The 18,514-nt window shown below is 50.8% G+C and overlaps 1 protein-coding gene across 1 annotated transcript in view; it reads right to left on the bottom strand.

The window, feature by feature from the left end:
• TCF4 (transcription factor 4) overlaps nt 1–18,039 on the bottom strand; it is a 106,830-nt gene extending 88,791 nt beyond the window's left edge. The window contains exons 1-3 of the mRNA XM_052670008.1: nt 17,881–18,039; nt 17,070–17,161; nt 15,629–15,701 (exon numbers count right to left, since the gene is read on the bottom strand). Coding sequence (XP_052525968.1) covers nt 15,629–15,701; nt 17,070–17,161; nt 17,881–17,968 — 253 coding nt within the window. The 5' untranslated portion in view covers nt 17,969–18,039. The remainder of the gene's footprint in view (nt 1–15,628; nt 15,702–17,069; nt 17,162–17,880) is intronic.
• Between the last annotated feature and the right edge of the window lie 475 nt (nt 18,040–18,514).

Genomic DNA, 18,514 nt, shown 5'->3' with positions numbered 1-18,514 from the left:
CCATGGAGTCCTCCTGAAATTTCAAATTAAAATGTACACTTCCCAGCACCAATTCCCCTGCTCGTTCCAGTGACCAAAAACCACTCGTTATTTAGGATGGCAAAATCAAAAGCGGTTTTAATCACCTTTATCCCACCTTCCTTTCAGATGGCTGAATCAACAGCCAGGTTTTCAGCAACGAAATTCATCTTCTCCCAACTCACAGATAACATCGTGTGGAATTCTGATCGCTTGCTCGGATGACTAATTGCACAGCAAGGAAAGCTTTAACTGCAAATATAAGGCACAGACACAGACATTTCAGTTCGAGGGATGTTGTGTTGAGGGGCATGGTTTAGTGGGAGCTGTTGGGAACAGGTGAACGGTTGGACTGGATGATTTTTTAGGTCTTTTCCAACCTTGGTGACTCTATGACTCTATGAGAGGAAAAAAATCATCCTCATTTCAGAGGTACTGAGATTCGGTTTCAAAAAGGAGGAAAGAAGCAGGGAACACCTTAAAATACTTTCCTCCTCACCATGCAGCCGTCTAGGCATGATGCTCTGGTGATGTCATCCTCAGAGTCTCTCTGCTCTTAAATAAAAAGGTGATAACATTCAAAGTTTGCACTATTTAAATAAACACAGGCAAACTATTGCACTTTACCAATGCAAGCCTGTAAGTGACTGCAAATGCATTATCATGTCAAAACCTGGTGGAGCTCCAGAACTAGGTTGACATCTTATTCACATATTGAAAGGTTAGAGGTGTTCCTCTGCGAATAAGGCACTTTAAATATAGTTTGACTTTGCACATTGTGCACGCTTATGATTCCGTCGTGCTGCTTATCGGCTTCCGTGACAAAATGCAGAAAAGTTTTTCAGTTGCATGAGTCTGGCAGGAATCCACTGACTTTAGTAAGGCTACAGCCAATGCAAGCCACTGCGCACAAGGAGAAGCCAGGCTGACAACACGCGGCAAATGGAGCGATCCCTCCTCCTAGCAAAGCCAGCGGGGCCTTTCCTCGAGTAGGAATCCTTCGGATTTGGACGAGAGTTTAAGAAAAATCCCGTGCAGATTACATCTCGACCCCGAGCAGTAAAGAGGGTTTAACAGCAGCAGAGCTGCTTACGCCACCGCTCGCACCCTGCAGCGCACAGCGCTGACTCGTAGCCCAGCACCGCGTGCTGCGGGGAGCGCGGCTGCAGCGGGTCGGCACGGCAGCCCCAACCAGGAGGCAGGACTCACCTGTTTCAGCCGTAATAACAAAACGGGTTCTGGTGTCTGCAGATAGGGCTCCCTTACAGCCCCACGAGCCTGCAGGTTAGGCAAGTTAGCTTACTTTAGCAACAAGCTCCTGAAAACAAGCAGCAGAAACCTGCTGCACACACGCACGTGGTGTGTATGCGCACTAGGAATCTGCACAAAGGTACTCCACCCTTCTGCTACAACCTAAGGGAAAGCAGAAGCATTTCATTCACAAGCTGCACGGGAGGGTTTTCCTCACCCAAAAAAAGTGTAGAACCCAGAGCTTCAAGAGAATAAAAGCAGGAACGCACGGCACACCAGCCCCCAACTGTTTCCTTTCAAAGCATGGAAACCCACCGTTCACCCCTTCTTACCTCCAGGAGCCCGTGGCTGCCTCCATACCCAGATCCCAGCACCCATGCCCACCCGCACAGAGCCCACCCACAAGGCACGTTCCTGCACGGCTCGCTGGGAGGGGACAGATGGAGATGGAACACGCCATCAAAGTGCTGGAACAGGCACCAGCGAATGTATACTGGCCACGATGAGATTTTGTCAAAACACTACAGTAAGACTTCTGGCCATCAGGGCTGAGATGCTGGAATGCTATTCCAAGACAACTTTTGGATCAAAAACCCCACACATTTTAAGATGAGAGTAAGGCAGTCCAAGCAGCACCAGGCACCTGGACCTGCTAATCCTAAACCTCCCTTCCAGGACCGGCTTCCTTTTAGACACGCTAATAAATGGCACTGATGCACAGCCCTGTGTCTGCAAACACAAAAGAAATACTCCGCAACGCAAGTCTCTCAAGATAAAGATCAACGGCTGGCAACCAAAGACCGCGGGATGGTGAAGTGTGAGTGGCCAACCTGCTACCTGAAGGGGAACGGCTCAAGAATGCGGGCTTACTCCTTTTTAAGAAATCCATCAGTTAAGGAAGCGTACTTTTTTCGTGCTGTCACTTGTGAGACGCAACAGGAATCCCAGCTGTTCATGGATCTTACGCTACAGTACCTGACAGCTCACATGGAAAACACAGAACACAAGGGGACAGTATGCAACGGCATGTAAAAGAGTACAATTCCCTTCCAGCCCTCCTACTGGAGTTTGGTTTGAACCAAGCACCAACCACACACCATCAGCGTGACCACCGCTAACACTCTGGAGATAGAAACACAAACATGTACGCAACACTTGGTTTTGTCCACTAAGGATATTGAAAATAATCCGCTGAAACGCTCCCGAGAGAAGAAAGGAGATAACGCGTAGGCAAGAACGGTTTTGAATTCATTGCAAAGTGTTGTCCTCAAGCAAAGAAATTGTTCTGGTTCAGAATCTGCACTTCTTCCCAGGAAATACACATCTTCTTCCCTCTCTGACACCTGCACACAACCCCTGGGGCTGCAGGAGTCCATCTGACCACAGCCCCCAGCAGCCCCAGTCCTGCTTGGGTCCCTGAAGCCCACGCAGAGCCCTCCCCACCCCACAGGATGGCCATCTCCAACCAGAGGAGCCCTGCTCGCTCTGAACCACGTCCTCAGGCTTCCTCGGCGCAACGGGAATAGGTACCCCACTCAATGGGGAGACTAATTCTGCCCACATCGAAACATCTGCTGACGAGTACAGAGCAGACAGAGAAGCTCTACTGCATAGGGAGTTAACTTCAAGCCCTAGGGACAAGCAGAAGACCTTGACCTGCACAGCAGACATGCCACCGGGTCTCTCCCCACGGGAAGTTTGTCTCCAGCTCAGCTCTTTCCAGGGAAAAATACCACCGAGGCTCAGTCAAAAGGGAATTACTGGTAAGCTTCTTAGGTGCAAGCTCCGAGCCAAAATTAATCTTGAGACAATTAGATTCAGCTCTATTCAGCAGAAGACAGTTAAGCCCAAAGCTGTAGAACCCAACACCAGTGAAAATGAGCTTTGCGGCTCGGTGCAGCCAGGGGAAGCGGCTGAGCGGAGCTCCGCGGAGAGGCAGCGCACCGGAGCTGGACGCTGGTAGGACCAAGGCTACGTGGGGGCCCTCTGGCAACCACCAGGATGAGAGAAAAACAAACAAACATTGTTATGCCTTTGCAAACCTTATTAATTTCAGAAATTACAACCTCTGAAACCAACGCCAACAATTAGGAATCAGAGATTGTCCTCTTGCTGTCATCTTAAAAGCTAAAGAGGACTGCATCTACGGACCTGAAAGAAGATAATTGTTGGTTAGACTTCTGTTTGTGACCATCAGAAATGTTACCTTAATTTGGCCTTAATGACCTATAATCTCTTTTAGCATATGGCTTTTAGAATGGTTATTATTCAGCTTGATCTATGGCTATAATGGAGCAGAACAGAACTGTGGGTATAATTAAAATAAGTTCCTGTAAAAGTGGAATATGTAGTACATTGCTAATGTGTAAATGACTAAATAACTTAATTAGGTGAAATGAAGTGCACTTATAACCACAGATGCTTAAGCCGAATCATAATAATGTTGTGTATGTGAATATATTTTTTTAAATATGTTTGTAACCCAAACAGTAGGACAAGGAAACACAAAGCATACACCAGCTATAAGAGTGGCAGCGTTGGCTTTTTTTTTCTTAAAGGGAAGCTTCCTTTACAAACTAATGTGAAGCCGGTGGAGAAATAATGCTTTTACATCACTTCAGAACACTGACAGGAAACAACTTATCTACAGGTCGCTCCTGTCCCAACAAACAGCTACATCTACAGCAGAGCACCTAATAAAATAGTTCTCCTGGGCAAGCCTAAAAGAGCAAACAAATAAACCGAGCTCTCCTTTTCCAGGCCCACCAGTTTGGATCACGCCTTTCCGCTCCCGTGCCCATCTCCTTCATGATCATGAGTGTGCAGGGCAATGAAATGTACAAATCCGCAGAGCACGGCAGACAAAGAGCCCCTCTCACACAGAAGTCAGCAGGAAAATTCCCACTGCTTTCAACATCCCAAAGACTTGGTTCCAGCTCAGGGGGAGAAGCACGTAAAGTGCACTTGACGATTCAAAACATGGGCCTGATCTTGACAGTCTTCCATCTGAGACTGTCAAACTGAATACGAGCAGCTCTAAAAATCACTTACAGCACTTGTACTCATTGATTCATCCATATTCATTCTTCCTCTCTCACTGAATCCTTACTGTAGGTGAATGTAACATAACCATGAGCATGATGAGGAGATGAATAAGACAAATTATTGAATGTGCTCTTGAAGGAGGCTTCAGCCAAATAAGCAACCAGGAAATGCGTACTTTAATTTCACAATGAAAGATGAACAGGATGAGGACGGGGCGGTATCTTCGCGAGGAAAGAGCTGGCACGTCTTCCTCCCAGAAAGCAAGGATGCTCCCCAGCCAAAGTGGAGATATTTCAGACTGCAGCCTATGAGATTCCCAGAACGCTGGGGTAACACGGCCGAGCTCCAGGGGTGCTGGCAGAATCACGCTGAGTTATCCCAGTTGTGGAGCCGGCAGGTTACATAAATCCCCCACCCCTTCCTTCCGCACGCTATCTATTACGTCCCCGTTACCCAAAAGAGAGGGGAGGTTACCAAGACGCTGTGGCTAGATCACGTCCCCCCATCGGTTGTTTCAACTCTCACATTCATTGATTAGCTGCTTCTGATAAGAAGTGCAACACACGCAGGATTTCAGAGGGGGTCCGACTCGAGAGGTGTGAACACGACCCCCAGAAAAGCCGTTCCAGCAGAGCTCAGAGCTCAGGCAGCAGCGGCCAGCAGTTCTGGCCATGTGCTGTAAGGAACTTTCCCAGCTCCACCAATCGCTACAAGAGATGCTCCTCCTTGAAGTCCTCTCGGGAAACTGATTAAATTAGAAAAAGATCAAAACCCTTTTCAGCCTGAAAATAATTTGAAATCGCTACAATGAATGCGGGAGAGCAGAACAGCTCTCGTATGTAAGCAAACCCACTTTAAGGCAAAAGTTGGACTGAATCAAAAGTCTTGGAACGACAGTTTGGAAGCTGCTGCTATTAGTCACCGAGCTGGAATAAAATCAAAAGATGCTTCTAATGGGGATGCACACCCATGGCCTGCCACTGGGAACGGCCTCACAGGGAGGGGAGGCAACTCGAAGGACATGCAGATAGAACAGAAGAAATGGCAGCGCAGGGACACCTCCCCAGAGCTGCACTCTGAGGAGCTCCCACCTCAGTCCCATCCTTAGGAAATGCATCCGGTGCAACTGGGGCCGGCAGAACCTCCAGAGCACACAGCACAAACGCGGTGGCATCTTTAATAAATACAACAAATACACAAGCAATCAAGTAGAACAGTGCAGCTTTCCAGTCTATGTGATGCGGGCTCTCGATGCTCCGGAGCAAAGGATTTTATGTTAAAAAAAAAAAAAAACAACCAACCAAAAAAATAAGGATTCAAACAGACCCAGGCGATCTTCAGGATTGGTTCCATCTCATTCAAGCCCAGCCATCTACAAAGCAGGTGTACGGCCACCAAGCTCTCCTTAGCCATGATGGAGAGTGCTTGCAGCAGTCATCCACCCTAAGCCAGAGCCTTAAAGAGGCCACACAAAGTTTATTTTTTCCAGCCACGGGGATAGAACTGAGCTGAATAGGAAAAAACAACTTTATATTAAAGAGAATAAAGCTGCTTCTTTTATAATCCCACACTTTCTATTTAAGCTCTTTCCATTTTGGATTAAGAAAATAACAATTCTCCATTACGCATGGCATTAGATGCTGCCCTGTTTTCCAACACATCTCAATTTTGCCCAATGGAAATGAGGGGGAAGATTTTTTACATTTAAGGATGCGTTAAAACCCAGATACGCATTTCCCAAAGGTTAAAATGTCGTATTCTTGGTACAACAAATGCTGCCCTCTCCTAATGCTGAGATAATGTGGGCACTGTAATGCAAACACTAATCACAGAATCACAGACTCGCAGAAAGGCTTAAGTTGGAAAGGACCCTGATGATCATCTAGATCAAATCTCCCTGCCACAGACAGGGCTGTCACCTCGTTTTCCAGTTAAGGCTCAGATTACAGCGATATCAATTCCTTCCTCCGCTCCCATGTCTTCACTTCCAAACTGCAAATAGATCACTTCGTCCGAGCCGTAAGCAGGGAAACGCTGGGATAAAAGGGGAGGACGTGGGAACACAGGCTCCAGTGGCTGTCCAGACAGAGCCACACCACGACGTGGCCCAACGGAGTTCATGTTCTGGACTTTGGAGAATCTTCACGTTTGGAGAAGTGTCCCCTGATGACCCATTTCAGGCTCAAAAGCGCAATGGAAGAGCTCTCTATTCTGGATTTGTGCTGCAAGAAGACTAAATCTTGCCCTACAGTGCTCAGATAATGAAGGTTTAATGAACTGCAGCGCTTTTCGTGTCCTACAGAGCTCGCATTCACGAGTCCGAGGAAAGATGAGAAGCAAGCCAGCAACAAGGAAGAAAGACAGACGACAAAATGCCACACATCTGGGTGCTGGGCTGCACAGGGAGGTGAGGTGATGGCAGTGCTGACCCCGTCCTGCTGCAATAACCTGAGCTCTGCCCCAGGCCGGGTGTTTGCTGTCTGCTGATCCACGACCCTGCCCTGCTAACCCCTAGCTGGGTACCAGCGTATCTGCAGCATCACGGATGCTGCAGTCACAGGCAGGCAGATGCCAAGGAGCATCAGCACTGCCCAAAGCACTGAACCGAACCTCACCACAAGCACGCATCCAAAGCACCTTCACCACTGCACTGCCACCAGAGCCAATTAGCTGATTGGGTTAAAAGGCAGATAAAAAGAGAAAACTAGGAGAGGGGGAAAGACAATCTCCATTAGTTAATAAGCAAGCTCATAAATTAAGTGCTCCGATTCCTGATGTTTATAAAATATCTAATTTCAGAAACATGAATTTTCCTTGTTTTTACAAGAAGGCACAGTAAGTAAATTCTTCCTATGCAAGTAAATCTTTCCAAAGAATATTAAGCCAACAAAGCGATTCAGTGCAGAAAACAGAAGTTAAGAAAAGCATTTGCTAACAACTCCGATCCTGAAGAATAACAACCATGTCTCTAATCATGACTTCACACACAATACTGAAGGACGGTATCAAGCAAGATACTATGCCATAAAGGTGGCTAAAGAGGGCCCAAACAAGGGAAAAGAGCAAAAGTGATCCAAAAAAACAAGAGCAGAGGGCTGAGCAGCAAACCTGCACCCACGCTGTGCAAGCAGGATGACAAACAACGTGCCGGACAGGAATGGCACACCCGAAATCAGGCAGCGCAGAAAAAATCAGGAAAAAGCATTCTGCAAATCCTTGCTCCCGCTGCCCCTTCACATCTCAGCCACAAACAGATGGCATGGAAAAAGCACCCCGGGTCTGAAAAACCAAACAACGTTTTGAAGTCAGATGCAGTCGAACAAGTGGATTTGGTGCAGTGCTGCATGGAGCGCTCACAGCCTCGGCTCCACGGCGCTGCGAAGGCTGCACCAGCATGCTCTGAGTTTCAGGTGGATGGGATCCATGCTATGCTACGTGAGGTGGTCTGCCAGAGGTTCTGCAGCCCTGGAGGTCATGCTGGATTAGCAGGGAGGGCAAAGGGCAGGCTGCTCTCACAGGTCAGAAACCAAACAGCAACTGATGCCATTTGCTCCAACCACTCAAACTACCTCGCTGCCACCCTTCTCCCCAAACATCCGCTGCATGAAATCAGTTATGAAGCCGAATGGAGCTCAGGGTTAAGAATAAGGAGCGCTTATCCCCAGAGCAGCACCAGGGCACCAAGCACCTGCTGCGACTGTCAGGGTCAACACGGCGCACAGCCCCAGTAATTACAGACACAGACCTAGGAAGAGCCAGAAACAATGCAACACGGCAGCACTTCAGCCCGCCAGACCTCGGGAGCTGCACCCCGCGAGCGCACAGCAGAGCAGGGAGGAGCACTGCGGTTTTGTTGTGTTTGCTGCCAGGCTGAAGGCTCCCACGGCCGCATTCAGCCCAGCGCCGTGCCCGGAGCCAAGTCCCCAACTTATCAGAGAGGTTTGTAATGGAAATGCTGACAGCCCCTTCAGTCTAGTGGCACTGGCAGGTGCTCCCACAATGCAGGACATAATTCAATCAGGCTTTTGGCTGACGTCACGAAGCACAGAACAACTCAAATGCTTTATGAACAGCACCAGAACCCCTGAGATTCAATTACGGTGCTGATATTCGATCAGGAGTCGTATTTAGCTGTTTTTAATACAACAAAACCTTTGTACGGGTTATTTATCAAATAGGTTCATCATATTTAAATGTACAGTCAGAGGGAAGAGTGCACCGCGTCGCGTTAATCTGACGAGCCCAAATCCTTAGGAACAAGACAGGCTTTTATTCAGGAAAACCAGCACTGGGATTTACACAGGAGTCGGATTTTTGTATGCTACACAGCAAGAAGAACTCACTGAGAACTAAATCCCTGTCCTCCTATGGACTACACACATGAATTAAGTCAGTGATTTCCTTATTTTCCATCCCCCACCCCACCCCCCAGATTTCTGGACCCTTAAAATTATCCCAGTGAACATCCAGACTGCTTCGCAATGAATGTAAACTATAAAAGGGTTTTGCATTTTGTTTTGTTTTTTTTAAAGTAAACTTTACTGGAACCCTTAGAAACAGCCCGCGGCCCTGAAAGGATCCACAACATCAGTGAGAGCCCACAGGCAGAGCCTCTCCATGCACAGAGGCAGAAGCACCTGGAGACCCTTCCACCAGGTGGAAAGAAAATGTCTGTATTGGACAAACCAGCTCCAGGGGGATTAGGCAAATTTCACCAGCGTGCTCCAGAAATACAGCAGTGCCTGTGAAGTGCTGTTTCCAAAACAGATCGACGCCCAGACAGACGACAACGGGTCACAGCTCGGGATCATCAGCACTCCCAACAGCTGTCCTGAAATACCCCAGCCCGACCGATGCAGCAGCGCGGTGCCTCAGCAGCCGCATCGCACCGTGCAGGAGGTGCTTCCTCCCCACCTCGGGATCCGGGTGCTAAAGGCACCTCTACCCACACCTGGCTCAAAGAGCAGCATGCCAACACTAGTCTGCAGCTCGGCTGCTTCTCCTCACGTGGGCATGGCTTCGGGTAACGGACCCAGACCCAAGCAGGGACCAGGGCACAAGCATCAGACCTAGGCTTGTCCACAGGCAGGGCCATCACGCGAGTCTGGGAAGCTCTGGGCAGCACCAACGGGCCAGATTCCGTTGGATCCCACTCAGTGTCCTCCATGGGACAGCTGAACAGACCCCTCGGCCACACAGGCAGCGCCGGCCGCAGGACAACAGATCAGGAAGCCTGGTGGTGACTTCTACTTGGCCAACAACAGCATGGCCAAGTCATCAAATTAAATGACTCAAGGGCCGTAGCTGCCCTTATCCCTCCTGCCTTGTGAGGGACAAGAGGAACTCTGCCAGCTGCCTGCAGACAGCTTTACAGGCTTCAGGAAAATAGACAGCCTCAGACTCACAGCATCCAAAATTATTCCCACTTCTGGAAATGTAATTGTTACCATTTTCCAGCCACGCTCTGACTGCATCCAGCTCTCCAGCACTATTTGTTTGGGAGAATTTCGGAGCAAAGTCTTCAAAGCCCGAGAGACGCCAGCCCTGCTCTGTACTGAATGGTCACAGCTCTGCTGCCCCGGCTCGTGGGCACGGATCTGTGTGACAGCACGGCTCCAAGCACTGTGGCCACAGCCCCAGGGCCACCGGCTCTGCTCTCTTCCGGGCCCTCCTGACACAACTTTCCAGCTACAAAATGTAGTTTACCATTAGAAGTAAATGTTTGATCTGTAAAGCTTACAGAATGGCTTTGTTTATCATAGCAGATGAAAGAAAAAAAAGGGAATAATTTTAAACTCGAAACAAAACTGTTTATATGACAGCTTTTAGTGCTCCATGATTCTGTGCATTTAAGAGAGATTCAAGCAATCAGCAGCATAAACTTTCATTACATAGTTCTATTATATATGTTTATGTGACTTGGTTGCTCGTCTGTTATTTAAGTGATCTCCTCGTTACAGCAGTGGGGCAGAAGTATTTGCTGATCTTGTCAAAAAGCATCAGGCAGTTCACTGGCAGCGCCCTGCGATCCCAGAACAAGTGAGCTTAAACCCTTCTGGAGGTAAATCCAAAACGAAAAGAGATTCTAAATTCGGCAATTGTAGAATGACGGGGGGAGGGAAATGATATTAATTTTTAAAAACTTACACATTCCTTCCGCAGTAGCCAAAAAACGAGTGCAAGCGGTTAAAGACAAAAACGTGTAACCTGGTGCTCAGCAGCCACAAAGGCTGACCATTATTTACGCCTATTTCATGATCCCTGGGAATTCGGTCAATGGAAGCTGCTTTTGCCTACAAGAATCAATGTGGATCTGGGAGCGGAGAGAGCGCGGATCTCATGGGAAGAAGCCAACCTTCACCTCATGCTGCCCGGTGCCCCTCTTTTCTGCACCCTTCCTGAGCACACCGCACCAGCTCTGCACAGCTCCCCGAGCCCTGGGCAGCCCCCAGCTCCCCATCCATCACACACACCTCCCCCATGGAGAACTCCTACCCACGGCACCATCCCCAGCACCACCAGTGACTGCAGACCTGGGCTGCGGCACGCACCAGCATCTCCTCCAGGTGACATTTGGCTGGGTCTGGCCCCCGAGCCATCCAGCCTCGCAGACAGCTAATGTGTGTGTTTCTGAATTATTAAATGTATTCGGGAGCCCTGACAAGGTAGATATACAGCGATGATGACAAAAAGCATTTCTAAAAGAGCTGCAGCAGCCGGGAGGCACGGCTGAGCTGCCTCTCACTGATCGCGCCCCACACAGCCCTTTTGTGGACATCAGCTCAGGCCCTCTGCCATCAACCAGGGCTACTTCTCAGAAAGGAGAGGGAGTTCTCTCTGCGTTTTTCAGTCGCCAAGGTGAGAGCTTAACCTCCAGCTTCGGAAGGAAGTCGCCCGCCTGCTGGGGAGCGCCCTGGGATGCTCCCGCGGGATGCGCCCCGGGTGGGACTCAAACAGCAGGAACCTCTCCCCTGCAGCGCTCAACTCCTCCAAGCGGGCTCAGCAGAGCTGGACAACATCTCTGTAAGCAAAGATTCAGCTCCTGCACATTGGCACGGCAGCGTGAGGCCGCCCCTGCAGCGTGGTCCCATCCTGCCCGCTTGCAGGGAGCAACCTGAGCGGCCGGAGCTGGGAGGCGGGGAGCATCCCTCTCCTTAATCACAATCAGAGGGCATGGGGGTGGGAAGCGTGGCTGGTCTTTGTGTACCCCAGCTACATCCCGAAGGAGCAGCGTCTGTGGGGCCGCAGTCGGGGTTTTGGTGCAGCACTGAGCAAACCACCCTTCAGCCACGCACACGAGCACCATCACTACATCCCTGTGCTGCTTCTCCCTCCTTGTTAAAAAGTACCGATGACAAGCTAAAAATCCCTTTCCTCGTTTTCAACTGCGATCCCAAAACGCCACCCGTGAGACAAAAGCACTCTTCCAAAAATCCCGCCGCGCTGCTCCTGCTGGCACCACAGACCCGTGCATCACACCAAGGTGTGCCCAGGCTGGCCACTCGATATCCAAACACTGAGTCTCCAGACGGAGGTTACACTGAATCAGTTCTGATAAGCAACTGATCATGGCAAAATGATGCCTCCTACCCTGCAGCCACAGCCCGAAAAACGTCATGCTGCTGCTTCCTTACACTATTTTCCTGTCATTTGCTCGCAGGCACACAGAAAGTTATTTAAAAACAAACAAGCAAACAAACAACAAAAAAAAAACCAACAACTTCAAAACCGAGCAGAATTTGTGATTCCCTCATTTAGGGTGTATTAATTTGTAATCGCTGTTATTCTAATGCAGGACAAGCCTTAATCAAACTAATGGCGAAATTAAAAGCAAGTCTTTAAATCCTTTAAACTGACTTAGCCGAGCGCAGCGGTGTCTGTGCTGGAAGGATTTTCTGTGCTGCAGGAGAGGCCCATCAGCCCAATTCGAGCACTCTAATGCTGCTCCCCCCCACGCAGCGCTCAAACACACACAGAGTGGGCATCTATAGCAGATGCTACAAAACTTAGGTAAAATGCAAGACTTAAAAATAGCAGAGGCAAGAACTGAGCCCGATCGGGAAGATGTGGGCTTTGATTAACAGTTCAAAAACCGGAATATGCCAAACGTGACAGACCGAGCGAATTCCCAGCGCCGCAATTGCTGCAAATCTGCTTCGAAACCCACCCTGCAAATCCAGCAGCAGCGATGGCCGCGCTCAGCGATCACAAGCGTGGCACACACTGAGCTCACGGCTGATGCCTGCACCGTGGAAGCCGAACTATGCCGAAAATTTTAGGAAAGTTCATTTTATTTTAGCAACTGCCCTAACAACAACAACAACACAAACAGCAAACCTCGCTTCCTTCTATGGGGCGAGCGTTGCTCAGCTGAAGTCGCAGGTATTAAATCGCTTAACAAACGCCATATAAATCTGAGCTAACTCCAGGGGAGCTTTCTCCAAAATCAGTGCAGCCCTCAGCAGCTCCCCTGGTCAGGTCAGAGTCCCTCAGCCAGCATGGCTGAACTGTTTTAGTGCTCTCTGCTGAACACCTGCAAACATCAAACGAAAACTCCTGGTCCTTTGCTGGGTTGACAAAAGCCTTTCATGTGAAAAATGCTCCATGGGAATGTCACGGCTGTGGCTCAGGTTACATTCCTTTCTCCCGCGCAGCCTTCACCATTTCTCAACATGGTAAGAAGCCATATTTGTGAAATTAAAGATTAAAAGGAAACGTGGCTTTACTTTATTTCCATTCACACGTTACAAATCACAATGGAGCATCACATACGAGACGTGCAAAAAAGCCATCAGGATGACTTTAAGCATGAAATACTACCACGCTTCCTAAACTACACATAGTTTCACTTCGCTGCCTGGGATTACTTTTCTTTGGGGCCTTTTTTTATTTTCTAGTAAGAGAAGTTTCAGCTCCACGCAGAGGAACGACGCCCGTGGCTCCCCCTCGCACCAAACCGTGGATGTTGGCAGAGGAACAGCAGCTTCCCCGCTACGGGAAGCTGAGGCTGCAGGAGGGCATCAGCCCAGCAGGAAGGACGCGCTGCACGCCGGCTGCTGGACCTCGGCGTTAGCAGGACGCAGATCCAGCACAACAACCTGCACGCACTGTGAAGCTCCCTTCAAAGCTTCCCCGCAGCTCCACAGAACGCTGCCGGGTGTCCGCACGCAACCCCGCATTTCCCAAGCGCTGCTCGCTGCAGGAGGCGGTCAGAGCACTTCCCAGCAGTGAGCCGTGCACCCAGACAGCTGCCAGCACAGCACACAGCCCTGCGGCCGCAGCCAGCGCCCATGCAGACGTGCATTCTCACAACTTTTTGGACACCGCTGCTCGCTCGCTACGCCTCTCCGCATCTCACACCAAGCAGCAGAGGTCTGGGAAGTAAATCCAAGCCGATCTTCCCTTCCGAGAGCGTACCCTGCGCTGCACATCTTTGTGCAAGCAGTGTGCCAACGCACAGAATGTGTCTGTACTGAGCCATCGCCCTGTGCCACCAGGCTGCTTGTGCGCAGGCACAGCACGATGCTGTGGGAGATCCCAGGTGCTGCCCGGGATGGGCCCTACCTTAACCTTACCCACTTAACACATCATTTGTACCTGCTAAAGGATGTGCCAAGGTTACCTGAATGTTTTCAGGCTCAGAGACAACAAAGCAGCAGCAGCCCTCTGCTTCCCTCACTGCTCAGATTCGCTCTGCTGTGTTATTTCTGATCGCAATGCCCTCCCAGATGAGGTTTGCGGTGCATTTATTCAATAGAGCTGCCCAGTTAATTGCTGGTAGACCAAGTGTCGTCGCTGCACTGGCCGCTACCTACGTAAGCATGGCAAATTGATTCGTCTGGCACAAATACTTTTTGCTTCCCTCCAAGGGAAACAAATAAAGGGAATATTATGTATTTGCTTAAATCGGGTATTTAAACTACGTTTAAATTCAGAGAGTGACAAAAAAATGGGATTAAAACGTTCAGCCTGTGTAACATGAGGCAAAACGCATTTGGAAAGTTACTCAGACCTAACAGCGTAATTCTCAAAATCACTACACTCGTAACAGAACCAAATCTGCAAAAATAAAGGATGGCATTTTGCAAGTCTGAGCAGAATAAAACGCATAGAACGAATCCTTAATAATTGCAGGCGGCACTCGCTGCAGCATCCTACAAACGCACGCCGCAGACTCCTGTCAAATTTCAAAGTCTTTCTTCGTAAATAAAAAGTTAATTAACATCTCGGCGCCTCTCCTAACAACGGTTCTGAGCAGCGCACCGAAGAGGCTCCTTTAACTGAGCGCCAACTGCCAACGCCAGGCACGGAGCTGCACACAGTGACGTGTTCCTATCTGGGTACCCACGGGCGCCTTGCAGCGGGTCTCATCCAAACGCACCGTCTGATGAGAGCAGCTCCGCTCCACCCGGCTCCGAGCCGCTCCGTGCGGCCGTCCTGCAGCTCCCAGCAGGGCCGGGGGCTGCGTCCTGCACCGAGCGCCGCGCGCACCTCGCCCAGCTCCACAGCACAGCCAGGAGATTCCCAGCGCCTCGGCGCCTTCGCTAGCTTTACCTCTCATTCCTCAGGCGTTTAAAAGCCTCTGCGTAAAGCTACACTTGCCAGACAATTATTGCACACATATGTTCCGCCGCAACCAACTCCGCTATTTCTTTTGTCATCCAGCAGGACTCCTGCTTTACAGAAGGCAGAAGTTGCCCACAGAGCCCGGCTGCAGCCAAACAACCGCACGCACAAACAAAACGCCGGGCAGCGTCAGGGGCTGGCCAGAAGCGGGCGGATATTTGGAAAGAAAACGCCTTACTTTCCATCTTTCCATTCAGCAAGAAAAAAAAAAAAATCACCCTTTTGCAATGGCGAGGAGCACCGCCGCACCTTGAGAGCTCGGCGCCGGGGCTGCGTGCTCCATTCATTATTTAATCCCGGCAGCCTTCCTTATTTACCAAATTAATTCCCGTGCAAGATGCTTTGATTCTCGCTTCTCAAGTATAAAGTCAAGTGTAAAAGTCTAAAAGCCCTCGAGGCTAAATTAAAAAAATAATAACAAAAAACTTAAACTACCCTCACCTTGAACAACGACACAGAGCAGGGATTTAAAAAAAAAAAAAAAAAAAAATCATAAATCAATGCAAATGCTGCGAAAACGCCTTGTGGAAATAGCAATAATAATACTAAGAGTAACAGTAGGAAGAATTCCACTCCGTTCGTAATGGATGTGCGCCCCAGAAGAGATTACCACAACCACAACAAAGGTAATGCCTATGGATAAATAACAGAGCATCGCAGCCGCGCGCTGAACAAAGCGGGTACGTACTTGAGCCAGTAAAATGTCCACTCGCCAAGGAAGTTGGTCCATTTTTGCCACTGCTCACGGGAGGTGAAAACATCTAAAAAAAAAAAAAAAAAAAAAAAAAAACGACAAAAAAGCAACACAGAGACGTTACTACGGGAAAAGCACTGTCAGCCAAAGTTCCTCCGCTGCTGCAAACTCTGCCCAGCCCTGGGGACAGCCCCACAAGGAGCCCCCGGCTCCGCACCCCCAGCAGCACCCCGGGAAACGCAGCGCAGCCCCGCGCCCGGATCGCTCCCCCCAAATCCTCGCTGGTTGAGGAAGGCGAAAAAAAGTTTGTTGGGCAAAACCTTGGCCATAAAGGTAGCAGCGTCCATCCGCAGCCCGCTTTAGGGTTCTCCTGTCATCCGTGTGCCCAGATAATGACCGTGAAAAGTGCCACCTGCCCTAAATCCTCATTCCGTCTCTAAGAGGAGCGCAGTCTGAGCGCGCCGCTCCCTCTCCCTCTCTCTCTCACCCTCTCTCTCGCTTGCATTTATTTCGACCCTAATTGGTTTCTCTCTTCCTCGACGTGTCTGGTGGGTAACACGCACCTTCCCTGAGTCAGAGCCTGCAAAAAGCCAGGGAACAAATGGAAAAAGTGCACCGAGCGACGAGGGGGCTGCCGGGCTGCCTGAGGCTGCGCTTCCCGGCCCAACTTCCCAAAGCCATTCCTCCGGAGCGCAGCGCGGAGCGGCGGCCGCAGCCCCGACCGGGAGGAGCCGCGCTCAGCTCAGAGCCACGCGCGCATCCCGCGGCCAACCCGCGGCCCCTGCGGGAAGGGGCGAGAGCTGGAAGGGAGGGACGGGCGGTGGGGGAAGGAAGAAGGGCCGGGGGGGGGGGGGGGGGGGGGGGGCTCGCGGGGCCGGGCAGGAGCCCCCGAGCACGGGGAAAAGGTGCCGGGGAGAAACTTTCAGCGGAGGCAGTCGCGGATTTTCCTCGCGCTTCCCACGTGCCGAAAATACCGAAGCCGGGGAAGAACCGAAAGCGGAATATCGGGATCTCATTAGGCAGCAATGAGTCCCCGCGACGTGCGATGGGAAGCGCTCGGCCGAGCGCCGGAGGTCGGCGCCGGGCAGCGGGGAGGAACGCTCCGCGATTTGGGGCGTCTCTTCTCGGTCGAAATCATTTTCGGCATCCGAGACGTTCCGAGCAGCCGCGCACACCGTCGCGCTTCCCATCGCAGACGAGAAAAACGCCTAATTCGGGTTTGGATTTTTTTTTTTAAGCAGAAAGGTATTTACCGTGGCTGAAGCTGCCGATTAAAAATTACCCAATGCGCTCCGATCGCACTTCGGCTGGGTTTGGGTTGCCTTTTTTTTTTTTTTTTTTTTTTTTTTTTTTTTAGTTTAACAGATCAGCTAGAAGCTATTTTTTTTTTTTTTTTTTTTTACAGCTGTTGTTAATTTCCACCGTTGTTTCTTACCGCACTGAAATCCAGTAAATCACTCAGTTCTTTGTCCGTCCCTAAGGCAGCCATTCGCTGTTGGTGATGCATTTTAGCAAAATCACACAAACCTAGAAACATGGAAACAACCGCAATCAGAAAGCCGGTCCCGAGCCCGCGGGAAGCAGCACAGTGGGGTCGGGAGGTCCGGATATGGGGGGAGGGGGGAAGAGGGGGGGAGAGAAGGGAGGGAAAAAAGATGGAGGGGCAGCAAAGCAACAACAAAAAGCGGTGGTGCGGTTCCAGAGAGCCGGGCACATCCACTCAGAGCCACGGGAGAGGAGGAGAGGAGGCGGCTGCGTGCCGCCCGAGCATCGCTGTGCAACAGGAGGTTCCCCAGCAGCCCGCAGCGCAACTCCGGCCGCACGGCTCCAACTTTTTCCCCTTTTCTCCCTTCTTCCGCGCAAAGCAGCGCCGGAAGGCGGGGAAGGAACGGAGCGAGCAAACAAGCCGGAGAGGAAAAAAAAAAAAAAAAAAAAAAAAAAAAAAAAAGAAAGCAAGATGCAAAACGCAATAAAAATTACCAAAAAATAAAAGAGAGAGACGGAGAGAAAGAAAAGTGCCGGGGCGCCGAGACGGCGCCGTGCCAGCGAGCCCCGATTCCCGACGAGCGCCGAGGACGGGGGGCACCGCGGCACCCACAGAGCGCGGAGGGCCCGGCCCGGCAGCCCCGGGGGGAGGGGAGGCGGGAAGGGAAGGCCGAGGGAAGGAGCCCCGCGCCGCGCCCCGCACCGCGCCGTACCCACCGCGCCGCGCCGCGGGGCCGAGCGGGGCCGCGCCGCCTCCGTACCGCGCTCATGGAGCCGCCGAGCGCCGCCCGCGCCGCGCGCCCGCCCGGAGCCCGCGTCCGAATTCCCCCATCTCGCGCACATCCACATGGCACAGCGCGGAGGGCAGAGCTGCACACACACACACGTGACGCGGACGCTTTGCCAAGAGGAACAATATTTTCCCCCTTCTATCCTCCACTCCCCTTTCCCCTTCTATTATCCTCTTCTTTTTTTTTTTTTTTTTTAATATTTTTTTTTTAATTCGTGACCCCCCCCCCCCCCCCGCCTCCACTCCCGTCTCGCTAAGCGACGCTCGCATTTCCGCTGCAAACTTTGCACGTCGTCCCCCCCCCTCCCCGTCACCCCCCCCATCACTTTATTGCACATTTTTTTACCCTTCGCAGCACCCCCCAACCCCCCCCCCCCCCCCCCCCCCCCGCCCCCAGCACTTTATTGCACGTTTTTTTGCACGGTTTTGGCCCGGCGAAACTTCCTCCTGCGGGAGGGCGCGGGGCTCATTGTGCGGCCGCACAACGCGCGCTTTGCATGCGCGCCCCGCGCGAGTCGGGCCGGCGACACATTTGGGATCGACCATTCTAAAAAGCGAAAAAAAAAATTAAAAAAAAATAAAAAATAAAAAAAAAATTATATAAA

The sequence above is a fragment of the Tympanuchus pallidicinctus genome, unplaced genomic scaffold, assembly GCF_026119805.1.
Source record: "Tympanuchus pallidicinctus isolate F22 unplaced genomic scaffold, pur_lepc_1.0 scaffold9, whole genome shotgun sequence".
Lineage (NCBI taxonomy): Eukaryota > Metazoa > Chordata > Aves > Galliformes > Phasianidae > Tympanuchus > Tympanuchus pallidicinctus.
This window is presented reverse-complemented; position numbering and strand designations above follow the sequence as displayed.